This window comes from Musa acuminata, chromosome BXJ3-4 (genome assembly GCF_036884655.1).
Source record: "Musa acuminata AAA Group cultivar baxijiao chromosome BXJ3-4, Cavendish_Baxijiao_AAA, whole genome shotgun sequence".
In the NCBI taxonomy this organism is placed as follows: Eukaryota; Viridiplantae; Streptophyta; class Magnoliopsida; order Zingiberales; family Musaceae; genus Musa; species Musa acuminata.
Window position 1 is genome coordinate 35,407,638 of NC_088352.1, and position 21,484 is coordinate 35,429,121.

The 21,484-nt window shown below is 46.7% G+C and overlaps 2 protein-coding genes, 1 long non-coding RNA gene and 2 other non-coding genes across 9 annotated transcripts; 4 read left to right on the forward strand and 1 right to left on the reverse strand.

The window, feature by feature from the left end:
• The first annotated feature begins 13,046 nt into the window (after positions 1-13,046).
• LOC135636872 (uncharacterized) lies at positions 13,047-15,061 on the forward strand. The gene is made up of 2 exons (XR_010496078.1): positions 13,047-13,603; positions 14,356-15,061. It is a non-coding gene; the product is annotated as an uncharacterized LOC135636872 (long non-coding RNA).
• Positions 13,526-13,614, forward strand: LOC135637377 (small nucleolar RNA U61). The gene has a single exon (XR_010496239.1). It is a non-coding gene; the product is annotated as a small nucleolar RNA U61 (small nucleolar RNA).
• LOC135637386 (small nucleolar RNA snoR14) lies at positions 13,751-13,832 on the forward strand. Its single transcript, XR_010496248.1, has one exon. It is a non-coding gene; the product is annotated as a small nucleolar RNA snoR14 (small nucleolar RNA).
• On the reverse strand, positions 14,316-17,575 carry LOC103977282 (tobamovirus multiplication protein 2A). Of its 5 annotated transcripts, none has more exons than XM_009392794.3 (7): positions 17,422-17,575; positions 16,961-17,301; positions 16,308-16,407; positions 15,459-15,539; positions 15,280-15,384; positions 14,690-14,872; positions 14,316-14,597 (listed from the first exon to the last, which is right to left on the reverse strand). In XM_009392794.3, the coding sequence occupies exons 2-7, from the start codon at positions 17,206-17,208 to the stop codon at positions 14,487-14,489; spliced, it is 828 nt and encodes a 275-aa protein (XP_009391069.2). In that variant the 5' UTR covers positions 17,209-17,301; positions 17,422-17,575; the 3' UTR covers positions 14,316-14,486. The 5 variants fall into 5 exon arrangements, with proteins under 5 accessions (XP_009391069.2, XP_009391209.2, XP_009391294.2 ...); XM_009392934.3 differs by having other exon boundaries at positions 16,961-17,337; positions 17,422-17,557; XM_009393019.3 differs by having other exon boundaries at positions 16,961-17,250; positions 17,422-17,549.
• Positions 17,576-18,094: 519 nt separating this feature from the next.
• On the forward strand, positions 18,095-20,619 carry LOC103977195 (uncharacterized). The gene is made up of 2 exons (XM_009392679.3): positions 18,095-19,010; positions 20,084-20,619. Exons 1-2 carry the CDS (start codon positions 18,804-18,806, stop codon positions 20,477-20,479), a joined length of 603 nt encoding a protein of 200 aa, XP_009390954.2. The 5' UTR covers positions 18,095-18,803; the 3' UTR covers positions 20,480-20,619.
• The last annotated feature ends 865 nt before the right edge of the window (positions 20,620-21,484 follow it).

The following is a 21,484-nucleotide window of genomic DNA, read 5'->3' on the forward strand; positions in this document are numbered from 1 at the left end:
CTGGCCGTTCAAAGTTTCATCCGACGGCACAGGGTTCCATCAATTAAGCAAACATAAAACTTTCCCCAGAGACGTTTCCCGTTTCGCTACATGGATGGAATACATAGAAGAGCCCGAAACGGTTTGAACAGGCGTTTCCCGCTCTGGGGGGAACGCGGCGTTTGTTAACCACCGGTGAACGGCAGGAATCATCACACTGAGAGGGAGCATCGGCCATGGCAGCGGGAAAGGGGGGAGTCGCGAAGCCAGCAAGAAGGCGAAGAAGGCAAGGCAGATAGAGTAAGCCAGGCGGTGTAGTCGACCTCCAATCTTCCTACCCAGGTTTTGAGGGCTTCTCTTCTTTTTTGTTCTTGATCTTTTCTGTGCGTCAATTCATTTGAAAGTTCGATTATCCTTCTCTCTTTCGTGTTCGAACGATCTCACTTCTAAAAATTCGATCTTAGAAAGCTTGGAGGTGAAATCTGATAAGGGTAATAAAAGCGACGAGACAACCGTCCTAAATAAAGCCTCACACCCCAGGTCAACGCAATCGGAGCGTCGACCGAGGCACACTGACGCCCTGCTCAAGCTTGGTTCTCCACACCACGCCAACACCAATGTCAGACGCTACCAGCCAGCCCCCTGTAAGCGGGCAAATCAGGAAACAGTAAGCTTCCCTATAAATACCCTCGCATTCTGAACGGTGAGGGAGACTGAAACTTCTATTTCTCCATCTAAAACCCACTCCACATCGACTGACTCGATCGTCGGAGGGGTCGGGCCGAGCTTCCAACCCGACCTCTGTGCAGGTACGAAGACGACGACTTCCCGCTAGGCTCCCAAGCGAGGAGCCGCCTCCCGGAGGAACCAACGACACCGCACGCGACCACCTCGGCGGACTCGAAGCCCACCTCGGAAAGATCCCCTCGTCAACCGGGCCCGAACCAAGCCGCGTCGGCCCCGACTTAAAGTTGTTTACCCCAACATTTTGGCGCTAGAAGGAGGGCCCGACCCAGCATGTCGAGGGATTATCAGGTCGGCTTTGATGAACCCACGGTTGGGGGGCCATACCCGGTCGAGGCTTCGGGGACCTCATGACGAAGGTCCCGCCATGGCCTCGGAGCGCTATTGGCGGATATTCAACGATCCGGGCCTATCGCCACCCGACGGGGCCCCCGTCAATTCAGCGCCTGTGTCGCCCGAGGCCTTCCATGACCTCACTCATCAGGTCCGACTACTCACCGACATGGTGCAATCCAATGTTCCCCTTGTCTCCCGCCCATCGCGCGTCCCAGCCGACCCGACGCTCGTGTCATCCGAGGCCTTTCAGGCCCTCGCTCATCAAGTCCAAGCTCTAACTAACATGGTGCAATCCATCATCCCGTCCATCGCCCAATCGCTGCGGCAAGAGGAGCCACCCGTTCAGGCTCGCACGTCGCCCCTGGAGCTTCCCGGTTCACCTCGGGTCCCATCATTACCACTCGGGGATCGAGTGATGGCAAACCCGAGCGGCTGCCCGGAACCCGAGGCACTCTCTTCGAAATCCCTGTGGGCCCAATTGCGACTAGTCGGCCAACGACTCGACGAGGTGCAGAAAGAGGTCCATAGGTCCAGGGGAGCGCTAAGGGAGGACGTACACCAAGGGTCTCCATTCACGCCCGAGATACGGGATCTGACAGTCCCCCCGGACTTCCAGCTCCCCTCTCTGGACGCTTACGACGGCTCCGCCGACCCGGCGGACCATGTAGCTGCTTTTCACGCCCAGATGGCTCTATACGGGACCTCTGATGCTCTGATGTGTAGAGTGTTTCCAACCACTCTGAGAGGGTCGGCCCACGCATGGTACGACGGCTTGAAGACCGGAACGATCGCGTCCTTCGACCAACTCGTCAATGACTTGGAGCTCCACTTCATGGCCAATGCACGGTCGAAGCCTTCCGCGACACTACTCCTTGGACTCGGACAAAGGGAGGACGAGCCCCTCTCACATTTTATGGATCGCTTTGCCACGCAAATCCGGGGTTTGCCGGACACTCACCCCTCTCTGATAGTGCAGGCATTCGTGATAGGACTGCGACCTTCCAAACTTCTCTGGTCCCTCGCGGAGCGACCTCCCACCACGGTGCCAGAGATGCTCCAGCGGGCTGACCAGTACATCGCAGCGGAGACCTGGGCGGCTGGGAGGAGAAGGGACGACTTCCGACCGCGGGCTCCATAAGAGAGGTCAAGCACTCGCCCTGCCTCGGTCTTTTCCGAGCGAAGGTTCAGTATCTGCCTTACCTCCTCTGGACTCGCTGTTAGCCCCGACCTAAACTCCTCCGAGCCAACACAGCTCGGCCGGAGACAACCTCGAGCCGTATCCTTCGGCTTGAGCCATATTCCTCGGCCGCGGACCGTCGAGTCATACCTCAGCGCGACCTTCCCGCCTGAGCTGTATCCCACGGCCCGAGCCATATCCTTCGGCTCGAGCCGTGTCCCTCGGACGTAGACTGCCGAGTTCCACCCCTGCGCGGCCAGCTCGCCTGCGTCATGCTACTCGGTCGCACGGTGCCCGGGACCACACCTGCGCGGCCTGCGTCGTGCTACTCGGTCGCACAATGCCCGAGACCACACCTGCACGGTTAGCCCGCTTGCGTCGTGCTACTCGGTCGCACGATACCCGAGACCACACATACGCGGCCAACCCGCCTGCGTCGTGCTCCTCGGCTTCTTGCTCCCGAGACACACCTACGCAGTTCACCCGCCTGCGTCGTGCTCCTCGACTTCTTGCTCCCGAGACACACCTGCGCGGCCAGCCCGCCTGCATCGTGGTCCTCAGCTTCCTGCTCCAGGGACACACCTGTGCGGCCAGCCCGCCTGCGTCGTGCTCCTCGGCCCCCTGCTCCCGAGACACACCTGCGCGGTTCACCCGCCTGCGTCGTGCTCCTCGGCTTCCTGCTCCCGAGACACACCTGCGCGGCCAGCCCGCCTGCGTCGTGCTACTCGGTCGCACGATGCCCGAGACACACCTGCGCGGTTCATGTTGGGAAATCATAGGGGGCGACATCATATGCGCAGCGGAAGAACAAGAAAACAAAAATCCCCGATTCCCAAAAAGATGTTCATCGTCGTGCGAAGATTGGTGCGCAAAATCGGCAAAAACACAAAACTACGTATAGAGATTGTGTTACCTAGGGAGATCGTATATCCCTGTTTCCTTGCAGATCCTTAGGAGAGGGTGAAGGAGGTCAAGCGTCCTCCTCTCTAGCGGTGATCCACACAGCAGGGTTGCGACGACGCTCCTCAAAACTCCAGGCCTACTCTGAGGGGGAGAGGGAGAGGAGAATAGGAAGGGCAAGCAAAGACTCTAGCCTATGAGGCTGTGAATCCCTCCTATTTATAGAGATCCCGTGTCAAAACCCTAATGGGTCCTTTCCCTAGTGGGTATTGGATCTGCATCCAATAAGACAAGGGCTCCGTCGGATATCTCATATCCGAACCTCTACTCATCGCAATGCCTACCATATGTGTGTGACCCTCTAGGCCCAATATCGAGCTGGCCGTGAGTCATACCTGTCAGAACTCCTTCTAACTCAGTGAATTATTATCTCTGTAATAATTCACTCGACTCATCGACTACGGAAGTACTAGGCCACTACGCCGTAGTCCCCAGACGATACAGGGGAATCCAATCCATTGGACCTGTCTGTCCTCAGTTACCATGTACCTATAGTCCCTCATCCATCTAATATCCCAGAGACCGTATATCGAGCATGGTGCTGTCAGACCCATACGGTTTCTACTCGAGTCTCGCTCTAATCGGATTCTCCCGGAGAACTCTTTCTCTCTCAACCCGAATGACCCTGGCCAGGGATTTGTCTGAGCAAGAACACATGGGATATTCCTCTCATGATACCGAGAGTGGATGATCCTCTATCGACACTCAATAGCCCTCGTAAGGTCGACTACCACTCCCAATGACCAGCTGTACTAGATCTGGGAACAGCCAAACCTATAAGTCTGGTATCAAAGAGTGGAGCACTCATACAGGACATCCTTGGTGTCTCAAGTCTAAGGACCAGATACACCACTAGGACTACGGAATCACTGTCTGACAATAAGGCATCATCAACCATCCAGCATTCCGTAAGCGGATCAATCAGTGAACTCATTCTCCAATGAGCACCTGTACTGTATCCCTAGTGTCCCTACACGAGCAGCTATAAGACCAGCTGCATCCATCATATGAACGGGTATACAGCACACCAGTCTATCCGGTTATCACGATGTCCCTCTCGAGTAACCTATGACCGGGATTATTTAGGATATGTGTTTAAAGGTGAATCGATCTCATTATCGTGATCTCATCACGATCCGATTCCCATTGCACAAATCCAAGGACATCACAATATGTATGCATTTATGCAATAGTTATAAAGTGATATATGCCAAAATATAATAAGCAAAAAGATTCTGTATCAAGTCACACGTGCCATCACTCACGTGATTGGCTTGCTGGGCACCTATGACTAGCAATCTCCCACTTGACCTAAAGCCAATCACCTATGTGTCTGATCCCCATCAGACCCCTGTGACGCTCAAAGACAATCTGAGACAACGGCTTTGTCAGTGGATCTGCAATGTTATCTTCGGATGGAACTCTTTCCACTGCTACATCTCCTCGGGTTACGATCTCTCTTATAAGCTGGAACCTCCTCAGAACACTTCTGATAAGACCCGGGTTCCCTTATTTGAGTAATCACCCCATAGTTGTCGCAATATAAGGAAGTCGACTTGTCGCTATCTGTATCGACTCCCAAATCTGTGATGAACTTCTTCACCCAGACTCCCTCCTTTACTGCATCTAATGCAGCAATGTACTCCGCCTCTGTGGTCGAGTCAGTAGTGGTATCTTGCTGGAACTCTTCCAGCACACTGCTCCTCCATTCAAGGTGTACACATACCTTGAATTCAACTTGCTATCATCGACATCAGACTGAAAACTTGAGTCAGTGAAGCCTTCAACCTTAAGGCTATTACCTCCATATATTAGTAAAAGATCCTTAGTCCTTCTCAAGTACTTAAGGATACACTTTACTGCTTTCCAATGCTCCAAGCCTGGATCCGCCTGATACCTGCTCGTGACACTCAGAGCATGCGCTATATCAGGCCTAGTACATAGCATGGAATACATGATAGACCCTATTGCTGAGGCATAAGGTATCATATCCATGTTCGCCCTTTCTTCTGGAGTCTTTGGGGACATACTCGTAGAAAGCGATATCCCATGTCTCATCGGTATGAGACCTCTTTTGGAATTTTCCATGCCAAACCTTTTGACAATAGTTTCTATGTACCTGGACTGGGACAAGCCAAGCATCCTTTTGGATCTATCTCTATAGATTCTAATCCCCAAGATATAAGATGCTTCTCCTAAGTCCTTCATGGAGAAGTGTCTAGATAACCAAGCCTTTATTGTGGATAGCATTCCTATGTCATTCCCAATGATGAGGATGTCATCCACATATAACACCAAAAAGCTAATAGCGCTCCCACTTACCTTTCTGTATACACAAGGCTCATCTTCGTTCTTAACGAAGTCATAAGATCTGATTGCCTCATCAAATCTTATGTTCCAACTTCGGAAAGCTTGCTTTAGTCCATAAATGGATCTAAGCAACCTACACACCTTATCTGGACAGTTTTTGGACACGAATCCCTCAGGTTGCATCATATACACCTCCTCCTCCAGGTTCCCGTTGAGGAATGCGGTTTTCACATCCATCTGCCAGATCTCATAATCATAGTGTGCTGCAATAGCCAATAGAATTCTGATGGATTTTAGCATTGCTACGAGTGAGAAAGTTTCGTCGTAGTCAACACCTTGCCTTTGACGATACCCCTTAGCCACTAGCCTTGCTTTATAGGTCTCTACCTTTCCATCTACTCCGATCTTTTTCTTAAAGATCCACTTGCAACCGATGGGTACAATACCTTCGGGTGCATCAACTAGGTTCCAAACCTTATTGGAGTACATAGAATCCATCTCAGAATTCATGGCTTCTTTCCACTTCCCGGAGTCTATACTCATAATAGCCTCCTCGTAGGTCTGAGGATCAATATCCTCTACATCCTCTCCTCTAATATGTCCAACATATCTCTCAGGAGGATGAGATACTCTATCAGACCTGCGTAAAGTTGATACTTGTGTATTAGGTACCTGAACAGACTCGGGCTGTAGAGTGGTGCTTGAGCTTGGTTCTCTAACTTCGCTCAACTCTATCATTCTCCCACTATCTCCGCCAAGAATGTGTTCCTTCTCAAGGAACACTGCTCTCTTAGCTACAAAGACCTTTTGGTCCTCGAGATGATAGAAATAATACCCACAAGTTTCCTTGGGGTGTCCCACAAATTTGCATCGCTCTGTCCTTGATTCTAACTTATCGGGGTTGTGTCTTTTAATGTGGGCAGGGTAGCCCCAAATCTTAACAACCTTAAGATCAGACTTCTTCCCTTTCCATATCTCATATGGTGTAGACACTACCGACTTAGTTAGAACTCTGTTCAGAAGGTAAGCTGCGGTCTCTAGAGCATATGCCTAGAATAAGATGGGTAGGTCAGCGAAACTAATCATGGACCGTACCATATCTAATAGCGTACGATTCCTCCTTTCAGAGACACCATTGAGCTGAGGTGTATAAGGAGGTGTCCATTGGGATAATATCCCATGGTCCTTGAGGAACTGAGTAAACTCTGTACTTAAGTATTCACCTTCTCGATCTGATCGAAGAGTTTTGATACTATTTCCAGTCTGGTTCTCCACCTCATTCTTATACTCTCTGAATTTCTCAAAGGCCTCGGACTTGTACTTCATTAAGTACACATATCCATACCTTGAGAAATCATCAGTAAATGTAATGAAGTAGGAGTAACCTCCAATGGCATGAGTTGTCATGGGTCCACATACATCACTATGTATGAGTTCCAACAACTCAGTGGCTCTCTCTCCAGTTCCACTAAATGGAGAGTTGGTCAGTTTTCCACGAATGCAAGGCTCACAAGTTGCATATGACACATAGTCGAATGGATCTAGATATCCATCATTTAGCAACTTTTGAATCCTTCTTTCATGGATGTGACCTAGCCTACAATGCCACAGGTATGCACTGTTCAACTCATCTCGTTTCCTTTTGGACACATTTATATTCATGATATGTGGAGTGGTGTCTAACATAAATAAACCATTATGCAATGTTCCTTTCGTGATGATCTTATCATCTAATAATATCGAACAACCATTGTTCTAAAAAACAAATTTATATCCACTAACTGTTAAACATGAAATGGAGATAATGTTTTTGATAATAGAAGGAACAAAATAACATGCATCTAATGCAATAAAAGCTCCACTAGGCAGATGTAGGGCGACCTCGCCAACAGCTAATACAGCAACTTTTGCTCCATTACCCATCTTGAGGTCCATCTCGCCTCTCTATAGTCTCCTAGGCCTTGCCAGAACCTGCAACGAATTACATATATGATAAGCACTACCGGTATCTAATACCCATGTGTTATCATAAGAGTCTGACAAATGGAGACTGATCATGAATGTACCTGAAGCTTCATCAAGCTTTTGTTTCGCCCTTTCTGCAAGGTACTCTTTGCAGTTTCTCTTCCAGTGCCCATCTTTACCACAGTGGAAGCACTGGCCTTTGTCCTTTGTTGGGTCTTTCTTAGCAACCTTTGCTTTACCTTGTTTGCCCTTGCCCTTTCCCTTCTTAAGGGACCTTTCTGCTTTCCTTTTCTTTCTGGTCTCACCAGTGTAGAGAACTGGCTTCTCTTTCTTAATAGTACTCTCTGCCTCCCTCAACATATTGAGGAGCTCTGGGAGAGTCACCTCAAGCTTGTTCATATTAAAGTTCATTATGAACTGTGAAAAGGAATCTGGTAGGGACTGAAGCACAATGTCCACACACAAGTTATCCTCTAGGACCATTCCTAGACCTGTGAGTTTCTCTATCCACTCAATCATCTTTAGGACATGGTTCTGAACCGGTGTCCCCTCAGTCATCCTAGCGCGGAAAAGGCTCTTGGATATCTCATATCGTTGAGTCCTTCCCTGTTCCTCAAACAATTTACGGACATGTAGGAGAATGGATCTGGCATCCATCTTTTCATGTTGTCTCTGTAACTCTGGAGTCATAGAGCCCAACATATAGCACTGAGCAAGAGTGGAGTCATCAATGTACTTCACGTAACGAGCGATCTCATCCTCGCTTGCCCCTTCTTCGGGCGTAGGCATCACTGTATCAAGGACGTACACGATTTTCTCCGCTGTGAGAACAATTCTCAAGTTACGGAGCCAATCCGTATAATTTGGACCAGTGAGGCGGTTGACATCAAGTATGCCACGTAAGGGATTTGAAAGCGACATTTTCTGAAAATAAAGATGTAGCAAAAATGAATAACATGCAGATTTTGCAAGAAATAAACTATCAAGATATGGACTTCTATCTTAATATGCTCCCACTATTTTACTAACGAGTCACGCGACATCCTCAGCACGTGAAACGGAAGTCTCCGGCAGACTTCTAGTGGGGATCAGGATCCAATCAGCGTCTTAGTGTAACCTCGAGGGACTCGACCAATCACACTAAGCCTAAAAGGTAGACAACTCTTGCCGATCACAACTCCTTGTGATTCCCGTCCTGTTCGGCCTCCGAATCACCATGGCCTCGAGGGACTCGACCAACCATGATGCTCGGTTAAGTCAACACCTTCGTTACAAGATGAGTCTGATTTGATGATATACCCTCGAGGGACTCGACCAAGCATATCATGCCCTCAGGTCACCGGTGACATCTCTATGTCGTAAGCAAGATAGCGAATCGCGATATAGGTGAGTCTCGAGGGACTCGACCAACTCAACCTACACCGGGATTCGGTTCCTACTCATAACGATGGAAGGCCACGTGGGTCAATCTAATTGCCTCACGTTTACCGACTTAATTTTATCGAGAGATGTTTCTATGATTTGGTCTCCTAATATGACATGTCACACATATACATATTTAATATATATCTACATCGCATGCAAATATATATACATATCTAGTATGTGTATAAGCAATCACACCAGATGATCATGGACCACAACCTAATATGATTAGGCCCGAGCCAGTAGGCCTAATCACTCACATCAAGATCTATGTGTGCAACGGTGCATCTCCATGCCTTGTGATCGTCCATCTCGTCCTCGTCGGTTCCGTCGACATCTTGATGCATCTCCATGCATCACGATCGTCCGTCTCGTGGGTCCCGCTATGGCTTCCACGCTCCCGCTGCGCCTCCTCATGTGATTACAACTTAATCATAGGCACGCAGGCCCGACAATAAACGAGAAATATAATGGAGGTTCGCAGACCTCAATAATAATAATCACAAGTACACACATCACACGGTCCATGATCATCCGTCCACTCATCATACATCACATGTATAAATAATCATCATCATGTAGGACTACTAGATAATAATAAAAATAATAATCAACTAAACCTTTTAATTAATTAATATTTTCTGAAATCAGGGATATATAGGGAATTTCTCAATTCCTAAGGGTATTTTCGTAATTTGGACAAAAGATAGAAACTGGAATTTCTCAAATTCCGAGGGGGCAAAACTGTCTTTTTGCCCAGAAAACCCTAATGCCCTTCTCCCCCTTGCTGCTGCGCCGCCGCCGCCGCCACCCTGCTGGCGGTGGCCTGTGCGGCGAGGGCGAGGGCACTGCCCTCGCCTGCAGGTGGCACGCCCGCTGGGGTCGCTGCCGCTGCAGGTGGGGGCCCCCGCGGGCGCCGCCGCCTCCGCGGGCGGTTCTGCCCCCGAGTCAGCGCCCGCAGGTGGTGCTGTCTCGCTGGCGGCCGCCCCTGCGGGGTTTTTGCCCGTGGGAGCAGCGGCCACAGGCGCCGCTGCCCTGCGGTGCCTCAGCCCGCGCTGCTGCCCCGCGGCGCCTCTGCCCGCGGGCTCAGTGGCCGCAGGCGCTTCTACCGAGCGGGCTGCCAGCCCCGCCGGCCGCAAGCCTGCTGCAAGCAGACCGCCGGCCGGCTGTTGCAGGCACAGCGCTTGCGCATGCGCCGGCGCTGTGCTGCCTGGCTGCGGCTGCGGCTGGCTGCAGGCATGCAGATCGAGGGCAGCAACTGTTGCTGCCCTTCCTTGCTTTTGCGTCAACGATTTTGACGTCAATATTCTTCCTAAACACAACACACGCAGTTCAAAAACCAATCATTCGCACGAACAACCTGGCTCTGATACCACTGTTGGGAAATCATAGGGGGCGACATCATATGCGCAGCGGAAGAACAAGAAAACAAAAATCCCCGATTCCCAAAAAGATGTTCATCGTCGTGCGAAGATTGGTGCGCAAAATCCGCAAAAACACAAAACTGCGTATAGAGATTGTGTTACCTAGGGAGATCGTATATCCCTGTTTCCTTGCAGATCCTTAGGAGAGGGTGAAGGAGGTCAAGCGTCCTCCTCTCTAGCGGTGATCCACACAGCAGGGTTGCGACGACGCTCCTCAAAACTCCAGGCCTACTCTGAGGGGGAGAGGGAGAGGAGAATAGAAAGGGCAAGCAAAGACTCTAGCCTATGAGGCTGTGAATCCCTCCTATTTATAGAGATCCCGTGTCAAAACCCTAATGGGTCCTTTCCCTAGTGGGTATTGGATCTGCATCCAATAAGACAAGGGCTCCGTCGGATATCTCATATCCGAACCTCTACTCATCGCAATGCCTACCATATGTGTGTGACCCTCTAGGCCCAATATCGAGCTGGCCGTGAGTCATACTTGTCAGAACTCCTTCTAACTCAGTGAATTATTATCTCTGTAATAATTCACTCGACTCATCGACTACGGAAGTACTAGGCCACTACGCCGTAGTCCCCAGACGATACAGGGGAATCCAATCCATTGGACCTGTCTGTCCTCAGTTACCATGTACCTATAGTCCCTCATCCATCTAATATCCCAGAGACCGTATATCGAGCATGGTGCTGTCAGACCCATACGGTTTCTACTCGAGTCTCGCTCTAATCGGATTCTCCCGGAGAACTCTTTCTCTCTCAACCCGAATGACCCTGGCCAGGGATTTGTCTGAGCAAGAACACATGGGATATTCCTCTCATGATACCGAGAGTGGATGATCCTCTATCGACACTCAATAGCCCTCGTAAGGTCGACTACCACTCCCAATGACCAGCTGTACTAGATCTGGGAACAGCCAAACCTATAAGTCTGGTATCAAAGAGTGGAGCACTCATACAGGACATCCTTGGTGTCTCAAGTCTAAGGACCAGATACACCACTAGGACTACGGAATCACTGTCTGACAATAAGGCATCATCAACCATCCAGCATTCCGTAAGCGGATCAATCAGTGAACTCATTCTCCAATGAGCACCTGTACTGTATCCCTAGTGTCCCTACACGAGCAGCTATAAGACCAGCTGCATCCATCATATGAACGGGTATACAGCACACCAGTCTATCCGGTTATCACGATGTCCCTCTCGAGTAACCTATGACCGGGATTATTTATGATATGTGTTTAAAGGTGAATCGATCTCATTATCGTGATCTCATCACGATCCGATTCCCATTGCACAAATCCAAGGACATCACAATATGTATGCATTTATGCAATAGTTATAAAGTGATATATGCCAAAATATAATAAGCAAAAAGATTCTGTATCAAGTCACACGTGCCATCACTCACGTGATTGGCTTGCTGGGCACCTATGACTAGCAGTTCACCCGCCTGCGTCGTGCTCCTCGGCCTCCGGCTCCCGGGACACACCTGCGCGGCCAGCCCACCTGCGTCGTGCTCCTCGGCCCCCTGCTCCCGAGACACACCTGCGCGGTTCACCCGCCTACGTCGTGCTCCTTGGCCTCTGGCTCCCGGGACACACCTGCGCGGCCAGCCCGCCTGCGTCGTGCTCCTCAGCCCCCTGCTCCCGAGACACACCTGCGCGGTTCACCCGCCTACGTCGTGCTCCTCGGCCTCCGGCTCCCGGGACACACCTGCGCGGCCAGCCCGCCTGCGTCGTGCTCCTCGGCCCCCTGCTCCCAAGACACACCTACGCGGTTCACCCGCCTACGTCGTGCTCCTCGGCCTCCGGCTCCCGGGACACACCTGTGCGGCCAACCCGCTTGCGTCGTGCTCCTCGGCCCCTGCTCCCGAGACACACTTGTGCGGTTCACCCGCCTGCGTCGTGCTCCTCGGCCTCTGGCTCCCGGAACACACCTGCGCGGCCAGCCCGCCTGCGTCGTACTCCTCGGCCCCCAGCGAGACCACACCCGCGCTGTTCACTCGCCTGCGTCGTGCTCCTCGGCCTCCATACTCCTCGAGATACGCCTGCACGGCCAACCCGCCTGAAAGCTGAAGTCATGCCTCGGACTCCCGTTACAATGACCGACGCATAGCTTCTTTCCGGGGGGGAATATGATAAGGGTAATAAAAGCGATGAGACACGCATGACGTCAGCCATCCTAAATAAAGCCTCACACCCCCAGGTCAAACGCAGATCGGGGCGCCGACCGAGGCACACTGACGCCCTGCTCAAGCTCGGTTCTTTACGCCACGCCAACACCAATGTCAGACGCTACCAGCCTGCCCCCTGCAAGCGGGCAAATCAAGAAACAGTAAGCTTCCCTATAAATACCCTCGCATTCTGAACGGTGATGGGGACTGAAACTTCTACTTCTCCATCTAAAACCAACTCCACATCAACTGACTCGATCGTCGGAGGGGTCGGGCTGAGCTTCCGACCCGACCTCTGTGCAGGTACGAAGACGATGACTTCCCGCTAGGCTCCCAGGCGAAGAGCCGCCTCCCGGAGGAACCAACGACACCGCACGCGACCACCTCGGCGGACTCGAAGCCCACCTCGAAAAGATCCCCTCGTCAATCGGGCCCGAACCAAGCCGCGTCGGCCCCGAGGCCACGGCTTAAAGTTGTTTACCCCAACAAAATCCATGTTTGATTATTTTCTGGAATATTCTTTTTTTTTACTGAGATTAATGCCCTATCTATTGATCATCTTCTAGTCTTCTTGTGTTTTAGAAGACATCCCGGTGATGAAGGCAGGAATAATTAGAAAAATATTAAACAGTTTCATCTTAATTGTTGGTGTATATGTATATATATGTATATATATATATATATATGTATATATACATATATACATACAAGTATGTATATATACATATATACATATATATGGCGTATGCAATATTTTTGATAAGGTAAGGATCAACACTAAATGGGCAGAGGCTCAACACGGTGGCGGCGTTCGCAGGTCTGGTTAAGATCAACGGTTCAAATCGACGTAATTCGATCACAAAATCTAGGGTTTCTTCGTCTCGTCCTCCCACCACCACTATATAACATAACCAGCGGCCGTCTCTCCGATAACAACTTCAACCCAATTCCTCACAAGTCGGACTTCATCTCTGCCTCTATTTCTTTCTTTGCTTCTTCTACCTCGTCGCTGTTCTATTTGGTAAAAGGCAATGAAGAAACCCAATCCTCGTGCCCCGGAGATGGATCCAACCATCGCTGACGGTGACACAAACCCTCTAAGAAGTTCTGAGCCTTTTCTTCTTCTTCTTCTTCGGATTCGTTTCTGTATTGTTTTGATATATTTACGTTTTTTGTTTCTTCTTCTGCTGCTGCTATTTGATTTCATGTCGTGAAGTTGTTGAATGTGTTTGTGAAGTTTGGGGGGCTGAAGTGATGTGAAGATTCATGGTCTGTCAATCCACTGACATACATCCGTGATGTTACTCATGATATTCCGAGATGATCTGATCATCCTCCCCAAGCCCTGATCTTGCGACTTACGTAGGAGATCTATTCATCATGTTCTTTATGATTTTTCGTACTAGTAATTAGACATGTCCAGTTTTTGTTGGTCTTCCGAAGGTTCAAAACAACAGTAATTTGCTTCTCTCTTGAGATGTCTCAGTGGAAGTCTTAAGATCAAGTCCATGTACGAGTCTCGAGTTCTCTTGTGTGAGCATCTTTGTAGGTATTTTTGTAGGTGGTAATGTAATAAACAATTGTTTCTCATTTTTTTAAAAGAACAACAATAATTATGGCCTAAGCAGTAGTATTATATTATAGAACAGAAATAAAAAAAAGCCTCTCCCCTTTGCTCATTTGTTGTTAAACAAAAAAAGGAATTCGGTCATGTTACTATGTTTTATTTTTTCTTATATAAATGTAATTAAATGCATTTTTATTATAGTTTTTTTCCGTTAATAACTGTTCTGTGTTTTCATGTAAAAACATGCTATTGAATTAATTTAGTTGTTGCAAAATATTATTCATCTCAGAGGTAACGGATGCAGTAAAGAGAAATTTAGCCTACACATTGGACTAAAGAGAGAAATCTCATAAGTAGTACAGGTTGCAAGACAAACCAACTAGCGGATTATGCGCATGAGAACTCGCCAAGTTGAGTTGCTCAGAGGATGCTACAGCGGCTCCCTCTTTCTTCTGCCTGAGATGCAGTGGCTTGTTGATATCTGCTAGGGTTTGATTGTTTGTATGCGAACTCGAAGGTATTAAGACCGTACTATCATTGAAGCAAAAGGAGCAAAGAACAAAAGGAGAATTAGGTACCGGCAATAAGAATGCATAGACATTCCTGCAAAGCACAGATATTACCTTTTCTCTCATTCGTTGGCTCCAGGCGTCGTTTCTGCTCGGACGATGGTCGAGAGTGCCAAGAACAGGTGGAACTCCTTGGCGATTCATTAGCGGCTGTCGGATGTACTCATCATCACTGTCGTACTCGACGGCTCTGTTAGCAGCAGCTCTTACCATAAGAGCTAGCACGAACACTAAAGCCTGCATGCATGCCACAAGGTCCATGATGGAAATTACAGTTTGAAGAGGATCAAGTGAAGTGCAACACGAAAAAATGTATAAAGAATAGTCAATTGGCACAACAAAGGAGAATGATAGGTGATATCAGAAAGGAACTATTATGATGTTACATTTCATCATACATCTGTTCTTTTGAATATGTATTTTTTATGATTGACCAGCATTTTATTCCATATGAAATTCTAAAGTATAAGAATGACAACACAGTTAAATGTGTCAATACAGATAATCCGTGCTTGTTGCATCAACATATAAGAACGAACAAGTATTGATGGTGCAATAATGAATGGACCAAGATGTTCATTGTGCTATTCTTTTTATTTTACATCAGTGCTAAAGGAATAGAAAGGTTCATATGGCACACGCACCTCTAAAATAACAGCTCCAAGAGCAACCCACTTTGTTATCTTCCAGTTATCCTCCAGAAACTCATAAATAGTGTCAAAGTTCCCAGTTTTATCATCAGGAATATGCTGCAGAGGACTTAATGTTGGAACTTACTGGGATAGAATGTCTTAATAGAAGTTAGAGATCTAAAAAAACTCACAGCCTTCCAGCTATGATCGAAGAATATGAAAGCTGCAGCAGCCAGCTCAACTAGAATCAGCAATATCACTAAGAAAGAATACTATCTATGGTCAAGGAAAGAACCATCTGTGAGGAAAGAAAATTCATTCACATAAAATTATCAAGAAAAAACAAACTCAGTACCTAATATTTACTTCTACAATTACCTAGGTTGAGCTGAAACATATTAAGCATAGAGACCTGTGAACTGCCCAAACTAAAAGGGAATGAGCATATTGGTAGTAATCTAAATGACATGAAAATTATTATTATGAAGAACATTTTCCTCCTACAATATCAAGCCACTAAGCAGTCTAAATTAAGCAAAATCTATCCCTCTGAAGCCAGCCAAAAAACACAAACCAGCCACAGTGATTTGAGACAATCAAAAGAGCAAACAATTGTTCATTGGGAAAAAAAAGTAACAATTGAGGATTATTTTGGTCTAAAACAGAAGTAAAATACATAGGTTACAGGTTACAGGCAAATCAATGGGCCCAAAGCTCTATCACTTAATTAGCTTTGTCATTTTCAGTTCAATATAAATAAGCCTGAAATTGCTATAGCACTTAAACTTATGGCTCAATCTCTATCTTTTGTCTAAAACAGAAGCTAAGTACATATGTTACAGGCAAATCAAAGGTCGTAAAGCTCTATCACTTTATTAGGTTTGTCATTTTCAATTCAATCTAAATAAACCTGAAACTGCAAGAGCACTTCCAACTAATGGCACAATATCATGTACAATAAGGACAAAACATACCAACAAGAAACGCAAGTAATAAAGTTTAGTAAATAAAAACATATTAATTTCAAAAGGCCAGGATACACAAGACAGGCAGCACCCGTTCCTTGTCACTGCTCCAATGCAGCCAATGCACGATATGACAAAGAGGATAGCCCCAACACCAATAAACAAATAAATGAACCTGCAATAACATTGAATTATTGATCTAATTGAACAGATAATCCAGTGGATGACTGAAAGGGAAACATACTATAGATAAGGAAATAAGACACCGTTTGTCTTTGAAATATTATATATAAAACCATAGCTAGAAACAAAACAATTGTTTTTTTAGAAAGGTATGATGCAAGAAGAGTACGAAAAGGAATATGCTATGGCAGCTTAACTAATTGACTCAGATAAGATGATAGGATTGGAATTCTGCAATGAGATTCTAACAGCAAACAAGTACAACAGTAAACTTTTGGGTTAAATAACAATATATGCCAGTATAACAAGGGGAGTAGATAGGTTCGAGTTAGAGGATCCAAAATATGAAAGTAGATAAATACACCAAGAAAAATGCTTTCTTTGCCTGCGGGCACATCATTTCCTTGTCCGAGTCATTGAGCTGGAAGATACTATTGGTGGATGCAGACATGACTTAAGTTCATAAAACATACTTTGGTGTGTAGTTTTTTTAGCAAAAAGAATATTAGATTCAAATTTGAGTATTGATCAGAAGTATTGCATACCAAGCTTTGGGGAGATGATCGAGAAAACTCGAAGAAAGAGGCACACCAACGAGCATGGGCCGTCCAATCATCCAGAACTTGGGATCGTTGCTTGTCGGTGCAACCTGGTCATCGCCGTCGCCGCCAGAAGAGACTTTATTGTACTCCATCAGCAAGTAAACCCCATATCCCACCATCGCCAAGCCGGTGAGCGTCAGTAGAAAGTTGAGAAGCTTCAACAAATATTCCCAGAATCCCTTACACGCCATGGTCGATCTCTAAGCCCTTCGGTTAACGCTCCACCCCTTCTTCTTCCTCCAATTACCGGCCAATCAAAGACCCAATCTCGTTAACCGGAAACCCTAGTTCCAAGAAGCCGGCAGAGGACACGCAAACTACTAAAAGATACGCAAACTCTAGTACAAAAGAATTGGTTCTTTGACAGTTTTGAACGAACAAGAAAAAAGATCAAAAAGAAAAACCTATGCGCTCGTCGGGCGATCGCGACGGCCGGTCGAGCTCAATTTTCTCTTGCCTGGCAAAATCTTCTTCGTCTCCTCGTCCCACCACCAAAATCTGCCCTTTTTGCCTCCCTCTTTCGCATTTTATCACTTGTATTTGGTGGACGAAGCAAGCAATGATCTCCCACCACGTGGCGAGCGCGGGAGATCCGTAGTGATTTGATGGACGGTTACAAAGTCGATTGTCCGCGACATGGCGACTCCCCATCTCAACTAACGAAGACGCCCCTCATGGCTCTGCTGCACTTTGTCGATGTAGGACACAACTTCGACCAGTAATAAGTCACCACGTGTACATTTACGCGACGACGCTCACGAATTATGTCCGCAGGGAGTAAAAATCTTTTCCACCTTATCTTCGTTCGAATGTGCAGCGTTTCACTCGAGCGGGTCCCACAAGCACACTCCTTTTGCTATTGGCGCGAGTGTGGGCCCCGGCTGTGCCGTCCAATCACGCGCTTGCTATCGGTGCCCGGCAACCACCCGCCGTGAGACGCCTCGGCTTCCGCGTCTTCGTCCACCAACTTGCCCTCGGCATCGCTGGCCTCTGCTCTTCCTCTCCCTCCTGCCACTACCTTTACGATGGTTCTTGGCGATTTCTTCCTCTTTCTCGGGACGTAACCGTAATGGCGGCCTCTGAATTCCCAGGAACTCCCCCACTGTCGTGAAGCAACAAAGAAGTCAAGTTACTCGAGCCACCCTTTGTGCTTCTGGATCTGTTGGCACACAGTAACAGTGAAAAAGGAACTAGGGTTCTTGATCCCGAAATCTTTCTCTGGGGGAGGTGGAAGAAAGGGTATAGATTTCGAGGCGCCCAACCGTTGCTTCTGTATCCGCCACCACGTTCGTATCAAAAGATCAGATATTTATGCACATCATTTCAATATAATCAAAAGGAACTGAAGGTCAACCAAATCAAAACCCTACAAAGCAGCGAAGCAGCAAGATTCAAGATAAAGTTTGCTCTTCGATTCACGCGAGATATTAGAGAGCAACGTCGACGACATTCACAATTAAGCCAAGTTCTTGGGGCAAACATGAGCGCAAGCAACATCCTGGTTCGATCGAGGATAAACCCTAATTCCCGTTGGAGGAATGGAAACGGGATGGGAAAGGGTTCCGATAAGACGAAGGTTACTTTTCCAGTGACGCAGAGAAAGTTTACATGCGGTTGGTGAATCCACCGTCCATGGGATCCACGTGGAAGCAACCTGAGCCTCTTAGTCTAACCGTTAAGATGGGGTTAAAGGGGGTCAGATCATCTCCGTCAGAATCCAGTAGCTGCTTTCCTCCCATCATCACCACCGCGCCGTCGCCGCCACCTATTACCTTCACGCACTGGAATGGCAGTAGCTTCGGCTTCTGTCGCTTCTTCTACGGCTGCTGCCATTCTCTACTGCGTCTCTCCTTCCCCGGTTTATTCTGGGACCAACAGAAGCCCTTTGGAGAAGCGGCCCTCTTCTCTTTCGTGGTCATCGTCGATCCCACTCGTGCCGATCTCCTCTCAGCAGCTCCGCAAGCCATCCAGTTCAATCACACCCAGTCGGCAGGTTAGTATTGCTAAAGTTCTCATTTTTCTTCTTTCTTCCTCTGTTTACAGTTGATTTTTGTTATCCGAATGAGGGATTAGTTCCCAGTGAAACAAGTAGCCTTTTTTAGGGTATTGATTTTTCTAGCACCGGCATATGATATCGGGCTTGTTCTTAAAGCATAATTTATGGGATCAGGGTTTAGGATTTTGGATATCTTAGAGTATAAGTTTTCAGGCATGGTGGAACTTGATAGAATATGAAGATTGATTATTATTTTGGGAGTAATCACAAAGAGTGTTCAAGGGGTTAAGCTATTACAGGTACAATTTCCCATGATTGTGTTTGATAAAATGTGCACATGGAATGGAAATCATGTCCATTGATATGTGATTTTGTACATGAACCCAGGAAATTAGAAAGCGTGTGGATTTTCTACTAAACATTAATTCTAAGATGGTAGATGGGCATACTTTTCCTTGCCTTTGTTGTTGTCCTACTATGCAGGAGACTAGGTTATCAGTTCTCCAAGAAAAGCTCTTACATTGTTTTCCTTGTTTGCAGATTTGCAAGCCTCTTATTTCATTTATTATATCCTTTAGCATTGTTTATGATAATTATCGGTAAGAACTTAAAGATGTGTTGGAAGCAGCAGGAGATACCTTCCATGACAACTTGTTACAGTACCAAAATTGTAAAGAAAAACTTTTACCTGTTGCTTAAAATTGTAGATTGACACTCAAATAGACTAGCTTATTGAGAATGAAACTGAATATTTAGATAAATCGAGGAGGAAAATTTTCTGGCATATGCCATGTACTTGGCCTATGTGAAAGTTCAACGCTTACATTAGGCCAAGTATGGTCTGAACCTAGCTTATCTTTGGTATGGTTAAAGTATAATTCTGCGTAGGCATTCTGTCTAATCTCATGGATCACTAGAGATGTTTTATCAGTAATTAACAAACAGTAGTTGACATAGTGTTTTAAAAGATATGTTATTTAGGCGCTAAGGTTGCAACTTGCTGAACATCTGTATTTATCTCTTATTCACTCTATTGCAATACATCCGGGTCCCTAATAATCCTTTTGCAGGTTGGTGTGGTTCAAGCAGCTTGGACTCGTAGATCAAGAGATGAAGCTGCGAAGAGACCCAATAAAAAGTCATGGAAGCAAAAAACAGATATGTATATGCGGCCTTTCTTGCTAAATGTTTTCTTCTCTAAGAGATTCATTCATGCAAAAGTGATGCACAGGGGAACAAGTAAAGTTATCTCTGTTGCAAGCACGAATGCAAAGGATCTCAGGAATACTTTGCCATCCCTGACCGACAATGATGCTTGTCGGACCATTGGACAACTGATTGCTGAAAGATCGAAGGATGCAGACGTATTTGCAATATCTTATGAACCCAAGAAAAATGAGAGAATTGAAGGCAAGCTTGCGATTGTACTCGACACCATAAAGGAGAATGGAATCATTTTTGTTTGAACGACTTTTAACTACCACAATTCTGTCCAAGTGTGGAAGCATATGGACTTACTGTATGTTAATATATCTTGTGTATCAGGCACCACCTTTCCTTGTTTAGTGGAATTTTTATGAATATGATCAGCAACCTGTTAATATAATCATGGGAAGAGTGTTGCACAATGTATGTTGTTGATGAAAAGGATGTCTGATGATATGATTTAATTAAAACCAAATTGGTCGTTAGCTGTCTGCAGGAATGAGCACCACATGATTGAGTTTTCATGCTATTGATTTTAGGATTAGCTTCTGATTCTTCTGATGAATTAGCTACTTGATGATCTGTTGAATCTGGCCTGAGGCCAAGTTGTTCGCCTATTTCTTTGGTGAGATGAAAAGTTCATAGCAAGTGATGCCAAAATTTGTTAGCGGTAATGGCATTAAGTTCTTGGCGGAGACACTACCGCCCACACTGCTCCATTGCTCCTCTCCAGCAGCTTATATATTAAGTTCTGTCTACAGTAGCAGTAAATCCAGAGTTACATACTAAGCTGATATGACTTTATTCTTCTATGAAACAGATTATTCTGAGCTGTATACCTCACACAATTGAACATCAGCCATATCCTTCGTTCCTTACTGATAGCACACTTGAAAGGCAAGGTAAGATGGATAGTCACTACTTTGGTCAATCTTGAAGGTGATTGGAATAAAAGCGAAGGCAAGCAGAAGAGCAGGATTTGAGTGAACAGAGCCATGGAAGCAAGAGGAGAAGCAGCAAGCAGGGAAGAAGAGAGTTTGTAAGGAAGTGAAGCTTAAGCTGGGGGTATTTATAGAGAAAATGATGCAGACCTCTTTGAATTGGTTTGACTTTTGAAGGTCTAACAGTCTTCTAATAGACTTACAACCCTAAAAGTATTATCAAGTGATGTGCTTAGCATATAAAGACAATGGCAAATGATGCTCAATGACTGTAAATTTCAAATGCCAACAGCTTTCTTGTAGCCTTGGAGTGTAAAGGACTGT